General features: G+C 39.2%; 1 protein-coding gene across 1 annotated transcript in view; it reads right to left on the bottom strand.

The window, feature by feature from the left end:
* Positions 1–783: 783 nt before the first annotated feature.
* The window catches only part of KCNK5 (potassium two pore domain channel subfamily K member 5), a 53,783-nt gene continuing 31,650 nt past the window's right edge, over positions 784–22,916 (bottom strand). Inside the window, 6 exon segments of the mRNA XM_042477618.1 lie at positions 784–4,522; positions 4,524–5,056; positions 5,058–5,203; positions 5,994–6,162; positions 8,717–8,883; positions 12,048–12,159. Coding sequence (XP_042333552.1) covers positions 4,381–4,522; positions 4,524–5,056; positions 5,058–5,203; positions 5,994–6,162; positions 8,717–8,883; positions 12,048–12,159 — 1,269 coding nt within the window. The 3' untranslated portion in view covers positions 784–4,380.

Below are 22,916 nucleotides of genomic sequence, written 5' to 3'. Positions count from 1 at the left end.
AAAAGAACACTTTTGAAAATGTTGCTTAACAGATTTGGACAGCTGTATTGGATTCATGACTCTGCCAATTTACTGCTATATTGCTTTAAAATGAAAGCTGGAATGATATACAGTGGTGCCTCGGGTTACGAAATTAATTCGTTCCGCGGCTAATTTCGTAACCCGAATTGCCATAGGCGCTAATGGGGAAAAAAGCCGCGGCTCTGCCGCGGCTCCATTTAAACAGCGCCGGCGTTTTTTCGTAACCCGAAAAAACGTTCGTAACCCGAAACAATAAATCCCTATGGGATTTTTTCGTATCCCGAAAAATTCGTAAGCTGGGTAATTCGTATCCCGAGGTACCACTGTACTGCTTTTACATAAACCTATGGCAGAACTGCACTGTCTGTGGCTCATTTTTGTATTCAATATAAACAGGCAGCAAGATTACAATTAAGTGGTGAAGATACCTGTGTATTTCAGAGAAGAAATATCTACCTGTTCACCACCTCACTGTTAACCTGTTAACAATCTTACCCCTTGGAAGGGCCCCATGTTTGGCTAATTCCAATCATGTGAAAATTACACAGGCTGCTTAATTTATTGAACTGATGCTAGGATGTTCTGTTTCAACTAACAGTGGTTGGTTTGATGCATGGGAAGAATAAGAGAAAGGGTTTCTTAGTCTAAATTTGGTTGAGATAGGTAAGAAAGAGGGTCTTCCTTTCTTTCCTCTCAAACACATGAGTACTGCTCGCAGTCTGGTGTTTTTTAAGGTTAGCAGCCATCTATTTCTTTTTTAAATCTCTTCTGTAAAGTATCTAACATGGAAATGGAGCAGATATGGTTACTCTGATAAATCCTGATATTTTATTCCAAAAGAAAAGTCATCTAAAACTTTATACTTCACTTTGTTTCACATTATGCAAATCTATCCCAAAAAATTGCTGTGAAATCAAACCAGTCAAAGGCACTTCTAACATTTCAAGTAGTCTTCCCCAGCAATCAAGCTTTATTACATCATATGTAAAGGGTAGAAGAACAAAGCTGACTTAGGGCTGGAGCTCTGGTCAGAAGCAGGTCCAAACCCCAGGGCCTGCCAGTGCTTCCATGAGCCGACTCCTTTTTGCTATGGTCCAAAAAACCATTGCAAAGCCTTGGCATGGCTTCCAGCCACTTTGGAGGCATGTGTCATCTAAACGCCACAACTCCAAAGTGGCTGGAAGCTGCTTTTTCCTGCCCCTGTGCTTCACCCCTAACAGCTGATCCTCCTCCCACCCCACTTAAAGAAAGTGAGAAGACAGTATTTCTGATCAGTATACTACTAAGGCAGACCAGTTCTCTGATAGATCCTAGTCAGACATAACTTTTAATGAATGCTAGGTCAAGGGAAAAGGGTAGATGTACAGTCTGTACAGCTAAAAAGGTATAGTAACAACAACAAAAATACAGCTAATATTTCAGCAACTTAAAGTCATGACTCAAGGGTAAGACATTATCAATGATCCAGATGCTTGAAGTTCATCTTTACTGATTTGACTTTTGACTTCAAATCAAATCTTTATTGATTTGATTTCAAAGTACTTGGTAAAGCTCCAGAACCTAATAACTTTATAAGTTGCACTTACATGTATCAAATTTGGCTTGATTTAAAACAAGAAAAAAATTGACCTAGCTTCCTTGAGAAGTGTTTGTTCCTGATAAATTGCCAGAAATATCCTATATTTGATGTCTAAAGAGCAGCACTAAACCTATTCTTAACTGCTCATATCAACTATCCTCATATGTAAATACAAAGGAGAGTTTGCAGTTCTACACACGGGCCATGCAACACACCAGTCACACCAAAAAGAACCATCATTGTAAGGTGCTCTCACATACTGACTCTTTGTTCTGTACTCTGTTAAGACATTCAAGGAATGAAACATTCATTTTGTACAACATTCTGTACCTCACTTTTAGTGCAGATAGAAATGTTTTAGCCACTCATTAAAGAAAGACACACTACAACAGAATGCCAGCTTTATGGAACTATGTTCATTAAAATTGTGTTCACTTTTGTAACAAAAACTAGGGACTGCTCAGTTCTCAGTGAATCATCCACAATGAAATTTATCTCACAGTTGTATTATATCAGTTACAACTATAAATAAGTGTTGCTCTTGGTTATAGTTGTAACTGATGTCACAACAAGACACTATAAATAAGTGTTGCTCTTGGTTATAGTTGTAACTGATGTCACAGCAAGACACCACATTTTGAGACTCTGAGTCTTGATTAAACTACATGATGTCAAAAATTGTTTTTATAGAGGTAAAAATAATGCCTGTAAAGAACCAGTCCCTCTCCCTCTCTCTATAAGAGCCACCAAGAACTAGTCTCTCTATATATAATACCCACCGAGAACAAGAACAATAGCTTTGGGGGCTAGAACTTGGCAGTGCCTAAAATCATGTCATGTATGTATGTTAATAGTCACAGGTCCAGTGGAGTAACCTCCCATCTAAAAAGGAACAAGCAAACTGAACTGCTTGGATTCCTTATTAATTAGATTTGATTGCAATTTTTTGTGCACATATAGTGAACATTTCCAACAGAAATGAATGGAGACCATCTTTTATAACAAATGCCTTCAAGCTATCCTTCTAAGAGGTGTTTGTAATAGGAGTGTATGGATTTTTAGAGGTATTTTTTATGAAGGGAGTAGTATACTGCCAAATCCACAGTTCAGAAGCCAAGCACAAGTTAATATGAACAGTTTTGAGTGTACCTAGTCGTTCAAGATTAGTATTGCAAAATTCCACTTGGCCTTCTTTTACTATGCTAGACTCAGAAATCCCTCATCCCCAGGCTTTCCACACATATAGAGTCTTTCTATTTCAGACTGAAACCACAGGAAGAACAACATACAATTAAAAATTAATATTGGAGTGACTTACTTACAACTGGATTCTCAGACAATGGTCAGACTGAAAGTTCATGCTCTTTAGAACACTTTGTTTTTCAACATTTGTATTCTGCTACAATAGATTAAAAGGCATAGGTATTTTGTCACTTTTTAATAGAAATACCAACCATAAAGTCAATTAATCTTTGTCAATAGAAATCCAAGTACCTGCTGAAGTCCCTTGCCATCATGGTTATATTCTGATACTTTTGTAGGTTTTCTCATACCTTTGCCTTTATGTCTATACGGCAGTTCAGTAAAAACAAGCTAAAGTACTTGTTTTGCTTAGAAAAAACAGTTATAATAATTCTATTAGAAAAACAGTTAAAATACCTACATCAGAAGTATATGAAAATATTTGTGCCATAACAAACATTATTTACTCGAAGTACCAACTGGAGTGGCAAATGACAGAATTTTCTAGAAGCAGAGCCACTGAATATAACAAGGAACAAAGCAGCTCTCAGATCCTTCAGATAAAAATTAAGATATTCATGCCGTTTTTGCTATTTTAAAATACAGTGTCATTCAAACAGACATCATAATTAAACTTCATTTAGATAAAACTGCACATGAAATTTATTCAAGTATTTCCTCTAGAGCATGGACAGTGGAAGGGCACTTCTGACACAAAAAACAAGTTTTGTCAGTGTGATTTTCTTCATTTTTAAACCTGTCTACTACACATCATCTTGCACCATTCAATATTACTGAATTTTAGATGTGCTTTTCACAATCACCAGGAGGATTAACCCACAGATAATTTCTTGTATAATAGAAGGTACCCTGACTGCATACCACCATTTCTGTACTGTTACATTTTTGGTCATGATGCTTTAGCTCACAACTAAATGGAGCTAGCGTAATTCAAGTTCCCTAATCAGTACTACCAACATATCTCAACTTTGACCTTCAGGACATTTGGCTCTTCCAGTCCAAAGCATCCTTTAAAAGGAAGGTGAAAAGAGAGCTTCACTGTGTGATCATGTTAATTCTAACAATACTTTCTACTCTGCACCCAGGCATTAACTGAAATCAGTTTTTCAGATATGAAGGATTACTGCAGTAACCAGCCATGTCAGGCAATCAACTTGATCCAAACTGACTGCGATATTTGACTCTTCCCAAGAAAAATACTGAACAGGCCCAATAATTCTAGGGTTTTCTTTCCGATTTCAACAACCACCAGTTCCCTAAAATAACCCTCAGATTTTCAGAACTGAAAATCACAGTGAGCGAGCAAAACTGATTATTGTTATTGTTATTATTATTTTTTTAAAAAACACATCTACAGATAACATCCAGGCACTGAATGGGTTCAGTTTGCAAACGGAAGGCAGTGGTGGAAAATGCCTTTCATGATACCCCTTCCTCCTCACTTATACTCATCTGTTCAAACATCTGTTCAAAATCATTAAATGATCTTGTAGGAACCATTAGCAAAATGTATTCCCTCATGTTGCCGTATTTGCAGTATTCACTGTGTTGTACTCATTCATTAGCTGCTCATAAGGAACAGATACCTCTAACTCATTACTGGTAAAGGTAGATTCATCAGAGGATGGAAATTTGGCTAGTTTTGGGGGGGCTCTCAGGTTCTTCTGTCATATTATCATCCATAGAGGACTTAGAAGTTTCTTCATCATCTGAAAGGTCCTCTTCTTCATCCTCATCCTCATTTACAAATGTTATATTGGCATTTTCAAAGATCAAAGGTCGATAGTCCCTGGAGTCCCATGCTTCTCCTTCTTCCTCACTGATCCGGTCCAGCTGATTTACAAACACATTGCCCTCAATTGAGCTATCCCCAACACGTTTGTCAGTTAAATGCCTCATAACATGATAGTTTTGAAGTCCAAGGGAAACCTCATCATAGTCAAACAATTTGTTCCTTGTGTACATCACTTTGAAGTCTTTACTGGTATGTTGTAAGCTTGGTTTGACTTGTTCAGCATTCAGGATTTTGTCACTGCTTGTTTTGAGTGCCTTCTTTCCGATCTGTTTGATGAGATCATTGTACGTCTCTTCTTTCTTGGAAAGGAAGCTGAAAATGTTCACATCTTTTGAGTTAGACATTGGAAGTGATTTTTTGGAAGGAGGATGATTTTCAAAGGACTCCTTCCTTTTTTTTCCTTCGTTTCTTGATTGCTTTATGAACCTCAACAAACATGCTGACTTTCCAGTTGACAAAGAGGGAAAGCCAAGCCAGACCCAGATAGATCCATAGCTCTACAAAGTATCTGTAGAGAGAATGGTAACTAATATTTGGATTCACACCTAAAAGAAAAACATGGAAAGATAACAGAACTATGTTTAGATATGCATGCAGGCAACAGATACAGAAACTTATCAAAACTGTTTAAAAGCTTATCACCTCAGTTTTTATTCATGTCTGATAAGGGCAAAAACCATGAATGAGGTCAGACATCCATTATGTTAAAAATAAATTTCTGCAAATATCTATAAAATTGAATTATGCAGCACCAGTGGCACAGCTTCAGTAATCAAATGTTATGTTGGGTCGGGGCTAGCATACTTGAACTCAGGTACCAATATCAGATGTAAATCAATTCTAAAAATGTTCCTACAAAATGTAGTTGAGCAACATTGAAAATCCATTAATGTATTTAGAGACAAATTGTGAGAAGTTGAAAATCAGACACACAGTTAATGAATACTGTAGGACTTTTAAACAAAACAGCTGAGCTATTTGATTGAGTTACATAACAAGTTTAAAGGCTATGAGGTGCTTCTAAACATTCTGGCTTAAATGGTGTGGCACCCACTGGGTGGGTGTGGCCCACTCAAATCACTGAAAAAAAGGAGCAGAACATCAAATTTTATTAGTGCTGTGAGATAGCATCAAATGTCTCTATTCTTCCTTCCTTCCATCAGATCACACAAAGCATGCACAGCAACATATTAATAAATCATAACTGCAACTTCTTGTAGCATAGCCTGTTCATATTAAACAACAAACTCCTGGGTACAGCTTTGTTAAGAATTTCAGAAAAACATGCAAAGTGCTAATCTTAGCAGCTGTGAAGATGACAGAGCTCTTACTGACCAGCAACATAGTCTCCAAATCCAATGGTGGTTATTGTGATGAATGAGAAGTAGAGGCCTTCAATATAATCCCAACCTTCAGTTACCATAAAAACAAAGGGAGGAAGGACTAGATGGACCAGGACTCCCCAGATGATGAAAATAGCTGTGCATGTAATTTGTGCCTTTCTCTATAACAAATGAAAGGGGGGGGGGGGAGAGAAATCAATCATATAGTTATCTTTAATGCATTTTAAGAATTTTTAAATAAAAACATGAAAGTAAAAAATGGAGCCTAGATGAAGGAAGGAAATGAGTAAAATGGAGGCTTAAGAAGAATTGTTAGTTTTCTAGCTATTTCCATTTCTCCCCTCTTTTACACACAAGGCTGAAGAGTTCCTGCATTCTTTCAGCTTCACAGTTCAGAATTAAATCAGCAATCCTTGAGAAAACTTTGCTGTATCATTTTGCTTGGTGAAACACCCGTATTGAAACACCAACCTCACTAAAGGTAAAGGTTTTCATTTGACTTGAATGTCTAGTCATAATTGACTGTAGGGGTGGTGCTCATCTCCGTTACTAAGATGAAAAGCCAGTGTTGTCTGAAGATGACTCCATGGTCATATGGCCAGCATGACTGCACTGAATGCTGTTACCTTCCCACTGAGAAGTGGTACTTATTTATCTACTTGCATTTGCATGCTTCCAAACTGCTAGGTTGGAAGAAGCTGGGACTAGTGCAGTACTTCTCAAATAGTGGGGCGGGCCCCCCAGGGGGGCACGAGGCTCTGTAAAGGGGGGCGCGAGGCTCTGTTATGCAGAGGTGTACTTATAACAATTTTATAGACAAATGATACTATTTACAGTCGCGTGGGGGGCGCGAAATGTTTTCTTCTTCCTAGGGGGGCATGACAGAAAATAATTGAGAAGCACTGGACTAGTGACAGAAGCTCACCCCATCATGCAGTGCTTGAGCCTCGAACTGCCAACCTTCCAACCTTACGATCATTGGAACTGGCATTTTAACCACTAAGCTACTGCATCCCACTAAATGGAACCTCACTAAATGTAACTGTAAATCAGAGTTATCTTGAGAGCTACCCTTTGATCTCTCCTCTATTTTTTTTTTTAAAAACACTTTCTGACTTTCCCACATAGACTCATTCACACATACAGCTCACCACACAAAAATTACATGGTGAGTTCCCATGCAAACCTTCACCACAGTTTATTTTAAAAACTAGCCTGTTCAGTTAGAGCAATACAAAGGTCTGATGAATAATACAACCAAGTCGGAATGATTAACAAGCTTTGCAGGAAACTGTGCCACCATCTTTCCCTAGCTAAGGAAGAAACATGCAACTTATTTAGTAGCAAGGCAGGACATTATATACACCTACAAGGGCAGAGTGCACTTTTTCTGGCTGAGTAAGCATAAGTTCCTCAAGACATGAATTTAGAGGCAAACAGAATGCTATGAGACTAGATGGCCATTCTGGGCAAGGAAATTACTGAATGTAAAAAAAAGATTTGGTCAGTATTCCAGCTTCTCGCATTCTGAAGAGTGCATGCTGTGGCAGCCCAGTTGTGGAATGCTCCCCCCTTTGGAAGCCTGGTTGGTAATATTCTGCTGTCAAGTGAAAACATGTTGTTGTTTTTAATTAAGGCCTGTGGGACCGAATTAATTTTTTTCAAATGTACATGATTTTAAACTGCTGTAACCATACAACTTGTTTTAACTTTTAAAACTTGTTAATAGTTTCTCTGTGTTCTTAGCATTTTTAACATATATTTATTCTTTTGTACACTATTATTATAAACTTTTCACACTGATTTCATTTCTATACCAACCTGAAATCTCATGATGATAATTGGTGGGATATAAATATTTTAATAAATGACTGAATAATAGTAATTAAAATTCTCTCATGCAACAATTAACATTGCAGCAAGAAATCTGAAGTTACACTTTCTCTCTCTCTACTCTGCCTTTTCCCCAAGGCTGGGACCCATTAACTAGTTCTACATACAATACACACATTGGAGCAGTTTGTTCTATTGTCAGTACGTGTATTGTCAGTGAACTATAGGAAGGATACAGAAGAGCAGAGCAAAGAAGGTCAGTAACGGTTGGGTGGAAACAGCCACTGAGGTTTCTGAAAAACTACATTCTCAAGTTACTGTTAATCTATAATCACACTAATGGCATATATAGGTCTGTCCCTGGCTTTCTACTCCACCAAATGCATCTCAGGAAGTAGACTTAAGTCTATGAAAGCTCATGCTGCCAACTTCTTCCTTCCAGTTAGTCTCAAAGTACTACAAGATCTCTCTACAAACTGATTCTACAGACTAATATGGTTATATCTTTGAATTATACAATCTACATTAGTTAATGCTGATAAGTGAATTACAGGTAGTTGTCATAAACATATCCTTAGAAGTTTTAAAATCAAGTTCCCACACTACCAATTTGTATCAAAATGTCAGGCTATTGGACAACCTTGTTTTTAATTTTGCCTGATACAAAATTCTAATATATGTAGTTAAGCCATTTTTTTTTACCCCTGAGCAAGACAAATATCAGCTGCATTTTTTGGAGAGCATGTTTTTACTTTAACATTTTGAAATAAAGTACAATAGCACTTCCAGTAGTTCTATGACCTTGAGTTTATTGAATTACATGCTTCCTGTGCTTGCAGCAGGTTAATCAAAATAATAATAATAATAATAATAATTTCATACCAGGCTTACTCCTCTTTTTGTCAGGAACTGGCCCAACCTCTTGGCACGTCCACCAAAAAACTTCCCCAAAGCACTGATCCACGTTAAGCAGAGAGGAACGCCAAAGAGTCCATAAAATATACAGAAAAGACGTCCAGCTGAAGTCTTTGGAGCAACATTTCCATACCCTGAAAAAGAACATTGTGTTAAAAGTTATCCATGCTAATTTCAATATAATACCTTTTCATAAATTCTCATCTACTATTTGAGCCTATTAAAACTTTGAAAACCTGTTCATGCCATACTCTTGTCTGTATTGTGTAAAACATAACAGTTTAGTATGCAAAGGGATCTTATAGCACCTTTGACACTAGCTGTGTAGAAGATGTTGTAGTATAAGCTTTCATAGACTTGGTCTACTTCCTCAGATTTAGTGCTAATGACAATATGACAGTCTGTATCTTTTGTAACCAGAAACACCTGGACACTTGTAACAGCAGAATGCACAAGTCTAATGATTCTATAATTGCAGCTTGTAAGTTCATCACAGAATTCAGCAGCCTCAGTATTTCTGCTTTTAAATTTAAAATGATCCGTGGGGAGAGGCGGGAAAATACAAATAAATAATAATAATAATAATAATAATAATAATAATAATAATTATTATTATTATTATTATTATTATTAAACAGATGAAGGTTCTAGTCCTTAAAGCTGTTTGGGCAAATTCTTAGTGAAATGTTTAGAGGCCAATCAGTTGATAACACTGCACTTGCATGGTTCTCAGATCTCCTATTGATGATTTGATATGATTTTCTCTTCCTTCTTGATTTATCTGAAGTGCTGGCCCCTGGATCATCCTACTGGCTGCTATTCAATGTTATCCTCCTTTGATTGTTCTGCATTGCATCCAGCTGTGATCAGGTGACATTCTGTCTTTGGACTGATGGTGCATCTGCACTGAAGAAAAAAGGCAGTTTAACACCACTTTAACGGCCATGGCCCAATGCTATGGAAACTTGAGATTTGTAGTTTATTGTGGCATCAGAGCTCTCTGAAAGAGAAGGCTAAACAGTTCACAAAACTACAAATTCCAGAATTCCATAGCATTGAGCCATGGCAATTAAAGCAGTGTCAGATTGTATTATTTTTGCTGTGCAGATGCAGCCTGAGACAGGTTAGATGGACCATCACTACTGAACTCTGGTTTTATGAGGGAGTTTACATCATTGCCTCCACAACCATATTCCAAATTCCTCAGCTAGTGAAGGAGAGAAACAAAACTGCATGTTACTCTCTCAGTCCTTAGGCAGGGATGATCCTGAAGATATCCTAAGTAAGTCCTTAGCAAGAAGACAGCCTGTTATGTCAGCGATATTCCTGTTTAAACCTGTTTTTGCTAAACTGTTTATAGAAGATTGTCAGCTTTTCTTCAGAGTATTTGTAATACCAGCAACAAGTGGTACATGGTGCTTTATTTGGTTTAGCAGCAAGTTTCCACCTTCTCTTTTCCATCTCCTCTGGTCAGACTGTTTTCTAACAGTGTGTGTGCTCTGTCTCAGAACAAACAACAAACAACGATTCTGATATTTTCCTGTATCTCATACAGATATTTTTGGGACAACATGAATACCTCTGCAAAACACAAAGCAGCATTCTAGAGATGCTCCCTAAAATATATTAGCCCTGTCCTCTTTCTCTGCATGTGGATGTGTTTGGTGGGATGACTGAGAGAAAAAGGAAGTTAGAATACACACAGTTTCTGTACTTTAGTACTCTTGTCACACTGCAGAAGAGAACTGTTCTTTGCTGTAATACTTTTTATCTTTTTAAATATTTTTATTGAGTATTCTAATTAAAACACTATACATTTATATACACTATATATCCATACATTCAAATCATCGACGAACATCACACATCTATAACATTCTCATATACACTTCTATAACATTATAGTTATAACAACAGTCTGTGTTTCTATAATTTAGAATGCTGTAATACTTTTGCTGTAATACTTTTTAAAAGCACCATCAGGACATATACAGTTTCTGAAAATCTTTGTTCACAACAATCAGTCTCATGTCACTGCACTTCTACATTTTGAGCTCCAATCCACAGGCATCAGATTTGCCTTGGATTCTAGAGGAACAGTACATGGGGACAGGTGGGAAGCAAAGTATAACAGATTTCCTAGCTCCATATAAACATGTAATGGCAGAGAGAAAACATTACTGCCTGACCTTCCTGAAGAAGCAAAATGTACACAAAGATTGTTGTCTATTAATATTAGCCCACTGCTGCCCTTTCAGTGAAAAACAAACCTTTTAAAAGTATAATGGTGCTCAGACATAAACATGCATAGAAATGAAGTTAAAAACCAATTAGCTCAGCTCTCAAATTTATCTCATGACTTTAATAAGCTGCCCTAAAATTCTGAACCTTCTTTCTTAGCCATAGCAATGATTCCTAGTTATCCCAGGCTGGTGATAGCGAACCTGTCAAACACAGCATAGTATTCCAGGAATTCCTTCATTAAAGTAAAATTCTACATAAAGGGACAGTCTCTAAAACTCATGGCTCACAAGGCACCACAGAACTGGGGAAACATTCCTAACAGCCATTAGGAATTGCATCTTCCAATACTGCATATACAGTCAACCCTCTGTTTTCATGGGGGATCTGTTCTGCACACACACACCCAGTGAAAACAGAGTTTCACATATAGTTAAGCCCCATTGGGCACGCATCCCATTATTTCCCCCTCCGTTCATCCCTCATGCATAAGCAAGGGATGTGGTTTCCAAAATTGGGAGAACAGAGGGAGGACTGTATATTATCCCTTTGCACATGTATGACATTATTTCTCCTTCTACTACACACTATTTTAGTTCTTTCATGAATCAAATGGACAAGATCAGTCTCCAATGCTTCAGAAACAAAAATGGGGGCAGGAGGGAGATCAACTTTGTTGAAAAATGAATAAATGAAATTCCTTATCTGCCTTATTTAATATATACAGAGGACATAATTTCTATCTCTCTATCTGTATGTATGTATATTTTAAAGTGTATTGACCACTTTATGTTGTCTTCCTCAGTTAATCCACATTTTGATAATTTACATTCTTTAAATCCTAACATAACTTGGATTTCTATCCACTTATTTTTACTTATATATTAGGTTTATACCTCACCTTTCTCTCAAGAAATAGTACTCACTGCAGCTGTACTGAACACATGCTTCAGTTAAGAATTAAATAAATGTCTTTAAAACCTAATATATATTGGATTTTTATGGGGTGGGACTGTGGGTGACTGGGAAGAAAAGCCTTAGCCAGCTTAACACTCACCAATAGTTGTAATCACAGTAGCAGCAAAGATGACAGCATTAGGCCAGTTCCAGTAGTTGAATGTGTCATTGCCATCAATAGAAACCCCTTGTCCAGCAGCCTCTGATACCACCTATAGCAAATGGATAGGATCATTCAAAATGCAAGCTATATATATATATGATATCACACTTCTATAGAGTAATCCCTTGAATCAAGATTTATTTTAATCAGTTTTCACATGATCATGCTGCACATTCCAATAGTAACTTGAAGCTTGTTTTTTTTAAAAAAAAAATTTGGCAAGAAATGCATTGGCTTTCAAAATACAGTATTTTTTCAGAACACCAGTATATTATAGCTATGGCATTTGGAAGCAAATGGATAGATGAGTTACTATTCAGACCCTTAAGAGCTATCTTCCATATTAGATTGTTCAAACATAAAAGTACAGCACAGGTCCCAAATACAGTAAGTGTTAAACTGAATTTGAAAATGGTTTGTTGTTGCTCCTTAAAACAACAATAACACTGTTCTTGAGTCTAGCAAGGCCAAAAGGTAAGCATGGCAAACAGAATTATTTTGGCAAAGCTGTCCAAATGAAAACAGTACAAGCACATCAGAGTGCTTGTATGCCTGCTGTGCTTTGGCAAGCCTGCATGATACTGAGCTTTTTTATTTATTTTACTTTGCTTCATTTCCCAAATAAATTTCATGCTATTATGGATAACTGCATGGCTTGAAATGGCCCTTGATTTTTGAGAAAAGTCATTGAGTGCAAAGAAATAATTTTTAAAACCTCTCTAAAATACCAATTGGAATGCTAAATATTTTGTTCATAGCATCTTGTGGCTAGTGAGCCCATTTCTCAGATTCTGTTAAGATATTTCAGTGGATCAGATATTTCCTCAAGTATAGTTAAGAAATACAGGCTAGGATTCAATATTGCAAAGGTATCTTGTAGTGTGACGTCGAAGGCTTTCATGGCCGGCATCCGTAGTTTTTTGTGGGTTTTTTGGGCTATGTGGCCATGTTCTAGAAGAGTTTGCTGGCAAAATGTCAAGAAGAAACTCTTCTAGAACATGGCCACATAGCCTGAAAAACCCACAAAAAACTATGTTTCTTGTAGTACTTTTGTGGAATCATGTGGAAGAAGTTGTAGCATAAACCTTCGTAGACTTAGGTCTACAACCTAGACTTAGGCCATGGATCTGAGGAAATAGTCCTAAGTCTATGAAAGCTTAGGCTACAACTTCTTTTGCACAGTTAGTGTCAAAGGTGCTACAAGATCTCTGTACATATTGATATCCCAGACTAACATGGCTAAGGGCCTGGACAAACTGGCCTGGGCCCAAACTAGGGTTGCACGGGGGCTGAGCATTTATACGCTCAGAAACCCTACCGCACACCTTGGGCGCCATCTTGGCACACGGATGTCCATACTACATGTGCCATGATGACGTCCGTCATGTACAGCATCCAAATGGCGCTGTGCATGAGGGGCATCATAAGGCTGGTTTAAAAACTTCAGTAACAGCATTTTCACTTCAAATACTTCAGTTCCAACCCTCTTTCATTTGAAGTTACTGGAGTGAATTTGCTTAATTCGACAGATTTATGCAGCTCACAACATGAAGGCAAGTGGTGGTAGGTTAGCTTATGACAAGAGGCATTCAGTGAGCTGAAGAATATTAAATGGCCCACAGGTTATGCTTTGAATTCAGAGACTCCTCCCTATCATTTTGTCATTTAGCTACAACTATAAAAAGATAAAACTTCATTTTGGAACTAAAACTGTAGTTTGTCTTAATATCCGTTAAAATATGCCAGCTTCACAACCTATGATTTGAAGTCTGGTTTCAAACACACCACCGTTAAGATTAACATAGGCGCTGTACAGGCCGGCATCCTTTCCAGACGCCCCACAACCCTAGTACGTTGTAATGGTGGTGCCCATTATACATGGGCGCTGCCATTACGACATCACAACCACGCCGCCTCCACACGGGGTGGCACGGACGTGACATCTTGGTGCTGCTGAAGGGCGCCTGTGGCGCCCTTTCAGCGGCACTGGAAGGAGCTCCGAAATGGAGCTCCTTCCTTTGTTTGTGTCACTGGCACAGCCTTTACACGGCTGTGCCAGCAACACAAAAGAGAAAGGAGCAGAGCAGCCCCTTTCTCTTGTTCCCCACCACTGTCGGAGTGTCCTTGGGGCTTGAAGCCCCAAGAACACCCCTTTCTAGGCCGCGGGGAAGCAGCTTTTTGCCACTTCCCCGCGGCCTGGAAAAGCAGTGGAACGGGGCCTCAGGGCTGCCGCTATGGCAGCTGAGGCCCCGATCCGTCGGGGAAAGGGCCAGGTGCAGGCCATCCCAAAGTTAACATACCAGAGGGAGCGAAATGGAGCATGTGGGCTTCAGACTCACTGCAGTTCATTCCTACCAATATTTTCAAGACCACTACAATATCTCAGAGTTTATGCAAGTAATTTCATTAGATATCAATATTGGTCAACTATTGATTAAAATCTTTAGCAAACTGGCTGTAGTGTGAGGAGTCAATGAAGCAAGATGCACAGAAGCCCCCCCCCCCTTGTGTACATGGTCTTAATTATGCTGAAACTTCCATTTCAGAGTAGGCCATTGGATTCTCCTGAGTGCCCAGAGGCTTGCATAGCCATTGCTAAACAGAAACAAACTCTGCTAAAATTAACTGGATTTACGCAGATGTTGAGTTTAGCACTGAGCCATTCTTATACAACCTGCCCTTGTGAATGAACTTGCTCCAGTTTGGGTTTATTGAGTAGTACACTATCTCCAAGTGCTTGTGTTGTAGGGTGAAGGGGTGAGAAGCATAAATCAGCACATGGAGAGGAAGAACCTATCATTTGAGTTCATATCCTGAGAAAGCTACAAGGCCAACTCTTCTGACTGCTGTGTCAACATTTCACAACTTTACACTCATAGTTGTTGCTCTGCCAAAGTTGCACCTCCCTCTTGTCCACATTGGCACACTTTTACCTAGGTTGAGCTGTGACCTTGCCTGACACTGCTTTTATTCTTTTACTCATGTCTTTTGGCTGTAATAAATATCAACATGGATCCAAAGCAACAGGGTTCCCTTTTAAAATACACAATCTCGCCATAAAAATTGAGGACTCTCCCAGAAGCATGGAACAGAGAATACATTGTTCTGTTGTTTTTCTTGAAGAGCCTAAATATCATCAGGATGTCTACCATTTTTATTATTTAGCATCCCTTTATTATTATGACCTAGAACTAACCAATCATTCAGCTTCGTGATCATGCTGAATAGAAATCTTAATTTTGTGTGTATATATTGCATTTAGAATTTCTTCTGGTTGCAATTATGTTATTTTGTTAAGAGGTTGTTGTTGTTTTAAAAAAAACATTTGCAATTAAACTAGACTATATACATTACCACTAGCTAGAAACCTGCTTTCATGTATACAAGACGTTCTCAAACTGTGGGACGGGACTCCCTGGGGAGAAGGGTATGAGACTTGCTCAAAGGGGGGCACGAGACCTGGAGACCCTGATCCCCTCTTCTCCTCCTCCTCTGCTTCCCAAATTTTTTCCTGGCCTGGAGGGGAAAAGAAAGACAAGGAGAGCACTTGGAAGAGAAGGAGGAGAGCTATTTCCTTATAAAATGTTAAAATACACACGAATGTGTGAACAAAAATATACACACTAAGCAAACAAAATATTTTTATTCATATACTATGTCAAGAGGGATGTGATGTCTGCACATAGAGGTAAAGGGAGTCGCAAGGGTAAAAAGTTTGAGAACCACTGATGTATAAGATATCTTAAATCCTTTAATTCTTTATGTGGAATCCATGGTTGTGTACACAGGCCATTTGTAACATGATCAGAAGACAAGTCAATACTCCAGCCCATAGACTTGTGAAATAACTCAAAGAAAAAAAAAGTAAAACTGCTATGCTGATAGTTGGGCGTTCAAATCCAACACATGTTGAAAGCCACATGGGAACACTACAAAAGCACAGCACTCTTATAATTTGCACTCCATAGTTTATAATTAGTGTAATCCTCCCTAAGCCTTTAAGGAAACATGAGTTAAGTTTAAACAAATAAATTGAATTCATACAATCCAACAAGAATCTTCCAAGAATAAAATCTAACTTTAGCTATATTAATTGCTGCACTGAATGCCTTGGGATAATGGACAAACTTGAAACAAACACTGCATGGTAATCCTATCAGTATGAGATTTTTTAAAAAGGTCACAGTACCAGAGAAGTTGATGCTTTCACATGAAGTAAATGTATATAGCAGTTTTTAGTGGAAGAAATCCTGAAACATGTTTACTTGCATTTCAATTTAAGCCAGTACTGGACAGGGATGTAAAGAATACTTACTAATGGTCAGATTCTCAATTTAAAAAGGAGGTCTCAACACTCATGATACCCCATACCAAGGAAAAGAGAACAGATGTGAGTTTCATTTCATTTTGTGTCTTAGTCTGGGGAAATTAATTTGTGTAGAAATATACTTTTCCTGGACAGATACATGTTTTTTTTGCACTGAAAACTTGTTTTGTACAAAGTACATAGATTCCGGTGCAAGAAAATGGCTGTTGTGCATATTATATACTGAAAAAAACAACCCATGTATTTTTGCATATATCGATCTTCTCTAAAGATGTGCAAACAGCAGTTGAGAATGCACAGAAACGCCTGTATTCTTGTGCAGCAGGGGAAATATTGCTGAAATTATTCATTCTCATATGTGAGACTGGAATAAGGAAAGATTTACAACCCTTTCCCCAAGTCCAGCAAAAGTCTTACAGCCCAGTTTTATTTTATTTTTATTTTTTAAAGCCCTTAAGGAGTACAATATTATGTGAAGGTATGTTAAGTTCAGTCATAATTCTAATCAGCTCAGATAAAACAGAACAGTGTGATGGGTATAATACCTGGTGGAGCAGGTTTCACCAGATATAATGCTAAGACCTTTTGTACCCCTTGGCACAAGGCTGTTTACATGTTAACACAAGTAGAAAGAGCACCACCAATTGTGATCACATGTGTTTATTCCTAAGAAATTACTGGAGTGAACAGCTCCAAATCACAGAGGGAAATTTGGAGAGGGTTGTTCTGAATGTTTGTCTGTGGATATTTATATGGTAGATCAGTTCGGAAGTGGGGATCCAATATACTGCCCACATCTACCTTTTAAAAAAAACTTTTTCTTTTGCCTCTGTTCATGACAATTATTTCCTTGGGCTAGTGTCCTATGGCACAATTTTCTTGTGCTGAAGCCCCCCTGAAATGATCCCAGCCAATTAGGGATCATGCAGTGAATTGTAATGGATGGTAGATGCAGCAGAAAAAGAACAATATTAATTCCTTGGGGAAATGTCACTAATCTGGAGCACATTACCTTTCCAGACAACAGCAGTAATTATAGGTCTATGAAAGACTCTGGGTAAGTCTCCTCTGAAACCTCTGTCCCTTTTGTGTCCAATTAGCTTGACCACATTGGATCCAACTCGCCTCCCATGATTACTTGTTGTTCTCTTCTCACGTTCAGACTTACCAGGTAATGCTAAGAAGATTTCCCTTTCTTAAAAAAAAAGAAAAAAAGAAAAATGAAACTGTGTGATGACAATTCCTTTGTATTAGTTCTGTTGTTTTTTTTTAACAGTTCAAGGTATGGTAAGTATTAAGTACCCAGAGAACTGGTTGCTGCCTCTCTAGTTTCCAGAATGAAAGTGATAGCAGGCATGGTTCCACAAGACTCAGCATTTTTAGTAGCATGCCTGCTGCCACTAAACTGTTTACGCATCACTACAAACTACAAAGAAGAAACGGGGGGGGGGGGGGGGGGGGCTCAGGGATACAGAGCCCTGCCTTTCTCATCCAATGCCAAGGGTTAATGACACTTGGGCTAGGCAGGCAAAGTGCACACAAACTAAGTAGAAATAGGAATGAATATGGTGCCACAGATCCAGGGCATCACTAGAGGAGTGCAGCCACAGATCCTGGCGAAATGTCAGGAATAACCTCTTCTAGAACATGGCCACATAGCCCCAAAACCACAAAAAACTATGGATGCCGGCCATGAAAGCTTTCGAGTTCACATCTGAAACGTGTGTTTGTAATCATGGGGCCACTTCAGAGAAGGGGACCCACAGAATGATCTCCTCCTCTATGCAACACTTTGCAGATTGAGAAAGTATTTGTCACAGGAAAATCAGTTGCTGCTCTTGTTAGGATTTCTTGTTTTCTTTCTAAACCAGAGGAACTGTGTAAAAACTCATCACTACATACACCATTACACTCATATTTTACCTACAACATGCATTCTCTCAATCTGCATTTTTTGGTGGGTGAGACAAGGGACCAATTATCCACTATTGGAAAGTCTCTTGTTGAAGTAGGCTACACTAGGTGTAGCTAACTACTAGCCCAGATCTGAACTGTAAAGCAACATTACATGGATTCCAGGGACTTTCTGCAAACATTGTTGGGGTGTGAGTATAATAGCAAAAAATGACAGCAGAGGTTTGAGGAAATTAACAAATCTTTACTTAACAGAAGTCTCAAAAAATTGAAGCAAAAACAATATGAATGGCATAGTACAAAGTCCTGATAGCAGCATGCATACATTACCATGAGGACAGCATGGAGAGCAGGATTCAATGAATGCTCCCAAGACCCAGTAGATCCACCAGGCAATTATACCTTTCTAATTAATTAATGCAATCACCTGGTCTACTTAGCTCATTACCATGGTCTACACCTGTCTGCTCACTAGATTCTCATCCAGTCACAACTTAGTACCTGGACAAACATAACATATGGGACACACAATAGCTACTTGTAAGAAAAAAATGTTTTCATTTTTTTGGGGGGGGGGGATATAATCACTTTAATTTTGCATCTCTCTTTAGGGGCCATAATGTATGCCCTAATTGTCGGATACAGACTATTTTAGAACCTTGAGTCACCTTAGGCAGCTAGGCTGTGTGGGACAATAATCTTATGACTTTCTGGACTATTCCTTGGAAAAGACTGTGCTATCTAGAAGTAAAGGTAATTCAAAAAACTACTTTATGCTAGACATGAAAAAGAGTAGCAGATTCTATGGACTGTTGAAATGGCAAACAAATGAGTCCCAGGGCAAATCAAGCCTGAAATCTCACTAGAAACCAAATGAGTTGTACTTCAGCTGTATCATAACATGACTCATTGGGAAAGATGGTAATACTTGATAAAGTGAAAGGCACTAGGAAAAGAGGAAGACCACATCAAAAAATTGATGAAGGAAGTCATGGCAATGAGTTTGCATTGCTAGAACTAGAACAGGGTTGCTGATTGCCAAGGATTATGGAAGTTTCTCATTTACAGGGTCACCATAAATCAAAGCTGACATGATGGCAAATAACAACAGCAAAATCTGGGAGTTCAATGTTATGCTACACCTGACTGTCTAAGTGTGATTCATTCAAATATCTGCTTTTCTTGCTTCTTCCTCTTCCCTATGTTTTTGTATTATGCCATCAAGGGATTTTCATATTTCATGTCACTATATCATTACGCATGAGAAAGGAGATTTTTTAAAAAAGTATTAAAATGTATATTTTTATTTCTGTAATATTTTGGATGAAATATAGTACCTTGCATAATGAGGCTTGGGGGATTTTTTGATGAAGGAAATGAAAGGATTAACATATGTAGCTAATGATTTTAAAAGCTCCTATTAAATCAGGTGCATAATTATCCATTTCTCACATTTTGTAAATTGGGGATTACCAGTTCTAAGCAACATATGATTTAGCAATTTAACCAATGCTTGATTAAAGATCAAGTCTCTCTTGGGCCAATATATATTTCAAATAGGTAGTGAGGGTCCTATTTGATATGTGAAAGTTTTAGTTATTAATGGGGGGGGGGGCGCACAATGCTATTACCCATTCTTCACCCACTGCTCTTGGAGCTATTGCTCTCAAAACAGTTTACAATGTAAACATTTTTTTTAAAAAGGTTTTAAAAACCAAATTACAGCAAGGGATTAAAAATTCAGCACTGTACAAACAGAAAGTAAAAGGGCTCTCTGTTACCCCACCCCCTTCCCAAACAGCTGACTGGCAAATTTTCATTTAAAACACACACACACCTGAGGACTACATGTATGCAACCCAAGCTAACACAAAAACATTGTGTGCCAGCTTGAATATGCTTGATCTTGTTTGATTTCAGAAGTTAGGCAGATTCTGACCTGGTTAGTGCATGAATGGGAGTCTACCAGGTAGGCTCTCCAGATGGGGTAGGATAAAATTCTGCCCCAAACCCTGGAGAGCCACTGCCAGTCAGAGCTGACAATACTGAGTTAGATGGACGAATAGACTGCAGCTAGAAACTGAGATCCTATATTGAAACATGTGGGGCATAATTGCTCCACCAGTTTAGCTTTGTGCAGCTCATCCCCCCAAGCTCAGAATGTCCTTATTGCAAGGCAGCCTTCCTATATAGGTTGAAATCCATCTGAGACAAAGGCTCACCGCACGTCTTTATCAAACATTGTTCCCTTAAAAAGCCAAAGGTTATTTGAAGGACTGAATTCTCTGTAATGAACCTGGCCATGCTATGAGAGCTCCTGGGAGACCCTTGTTTCTGTCCCACCATTGTCACAGGTGGTGGGAAATATTTCCCAGCAGCCAGGGTCGTAACATCCTGTATACTGGGTTAGCTCCTCCCAATTCGCTCCTGTAGGCAGGGACAAAGAAACAAAGAACTGGCCCCTATATAGGGAGGAGCTAGCCCCCCCCCCCCCGGGCCTCAGTCTTGTTCCTGCCTACACTCCTTACAGGACATTCTCTTCAAGCCAGCAAATTTTCCTTTCCAACGAAGCAGTCTGAGAGCCTCCCTTGGCCTCCCCTTCTCTCTTTCTCCCTGCTTTTCCCCACTCCTTGGTGGGGATAGGTATGGCAGAGATCCATGAGACCATGGGCGAGGAGCCCTCCCAAGACCAGGCTTCCCCAGTTCGCGACCCCAAAGCGCAGCAGAAGGAGCCGCTCCTAGAGAGAGATAGTGAGACTCAGCAAGGGGAAGGGTTTACTCTCCGAGTTGCTGATGAAGCCCAGGCCCTCCGCCAGTCCCGTTCAGGGACATAGGGCGTTGAGGAGGCCCCAACACCAGCTATTTGAAGGGATGTCATGTTGAGGATGGAGCAGGTTTGTTTTTGTGCTGCTCCAGAGACTATGGCCCGATACACACGGGCACAAAGCAGCATACCGCTGCTGATACTAGGGTTTGGGAGCATGCAGTAACTACACGCTCCCAAACCCTAGTGCCTGTGGATGCCGCAATGATTGTGTGGCCCCACCCACACAGGGCGCACATCCATGACATGTCCAGTGTGACGTGTCCAAACAGTGCGTTGCACAAGACACATCACCGCGCCACTGGAGGGCACTTATTGCACCTTACCAGTGGTGTGAAAAGGAACTCCATTTTGGAGCTCCTTTTGGGCGCATGCATCATTTAGCCCCGGGCTGTCCGGGGGCATGAAGCCCCAAGGACACCCTTTTTCCAGGCCACAGTGAAGCAGCATTTCTCCATGGCCCACAAAAGTGCCAGATTGAGACCACAGGACTGCCAGTGAGACTGCCCTGGCTCCAATCCAGCGCAAAAAGGGGCAACACAGACCCTCCCTTTGGGGCAGACTGTACAGCCCCTAGGATACAGAGTAATGGATGCAAACTACAGGAAAAGAGATCCCACGTAAACATTAGGAAGAACTTCCTGACAATAAGAGCTGTTCAACAGTGGAACACATTCCCTAGAGAGTGATGGAGTCTCCTTTGGAGATTTTTAAACAGAGGCTGGATGGCCATTTGTCAGGGGTGCTTTGATTATGTGTTCCTGCACGACCGGGGGTTGGACTGGATCGCCCTTGAGGTCTGTTCCAACTTTATGGTTGTGTGAACATGGGAAAGGGCCTTGTCAGTGCTGCCCCCCCACCCCCCTGACAGGCTTGGGAACTCACCTCCCAAAGAAGTTAGATTGGCACCCTCCTTACTTTCTTTTAGCAGACAAGTAAAGACTTTTCTGTTATGACAGGCATTTGATGAGTGATTTATCAGGCCTATCTCACCTAAACAATGCACTAAATCTTGCCACTTCTTGTGCTTGTCTATGTGTGTACATGTTTAATAATTTATGTTAATTATCTGGTTTTAATTTTTTTACTGGTTAATCTCTTTTTAACTTTTGCATTTAGGATTTTTATGTATGTGGGTTTTTTAAAAGTTTGTAAGCTGCTTAGAATCTCAAATTGGGAAAAAGGTGGGATAGCAAATAATAAATAATAAAAATAAACATGATGCTATATTTTCAGTCTCATCTGTTTATGGTGAAATCATCAAAGCATACTACAGCAATACCCCTACCCTACTCCATTACTTCAGGACCCCAATGCATAGGGAAGGAATTTTTAACCTATTCTCTTCAGAAGATCCCAACAAAAATTTACCACACTGGGGAGGAAAACCTTCTCTGGCACAAACGGAGATGCTTTTCAGGTTATGTTTTGCGGAGAAGGCACATACATACATGTGCTAACAGCATTTGAAAATGTGTCTGCTTTAGAGACAGGCAAATTTTGGGAAAGTAGACAGTTTAGAGCAGTAGTTCCCAAACTGTGCCCTTTAAGATATTTTGGACTTCAGCTCCCAGAAGTGTCAGCCACATTGGCCAATAGTCTGGGATCCTGGGAGCTGAAGTCCAAAATCCCTTAAACAGCAGGAGGAGGAAACACTGCATATCTGAAAAAGTTAATACAGGAAGAAAAGATGTACTTATTTAGTATCGGCCTTTTCTCAGGTCTGAGATGATATTTTGCC

Source organism: Sceloporus undulatus, chromosome 1 (genome assembly GCF_019175285.1).
Source record: "Sceloporus undulatus isolate JIND9_A2432 ecotype Alabama chromosome 1, SceUnd_v1.1, whole genome shotgun sequence".
NCBI classification, from domain to species: domain Eukaryota; kingdom Metazoa; phylum Chordata; class Lepidosauria; order Squamata; family Phrynosomatidae; genus Sceloporus; species Sceloporus undulatus.
The sequence above is the reverse complement of the archived record's forward strand: the minus strand, read 5'-3'. Positions and strand labels throughout refer to the sequence as shown.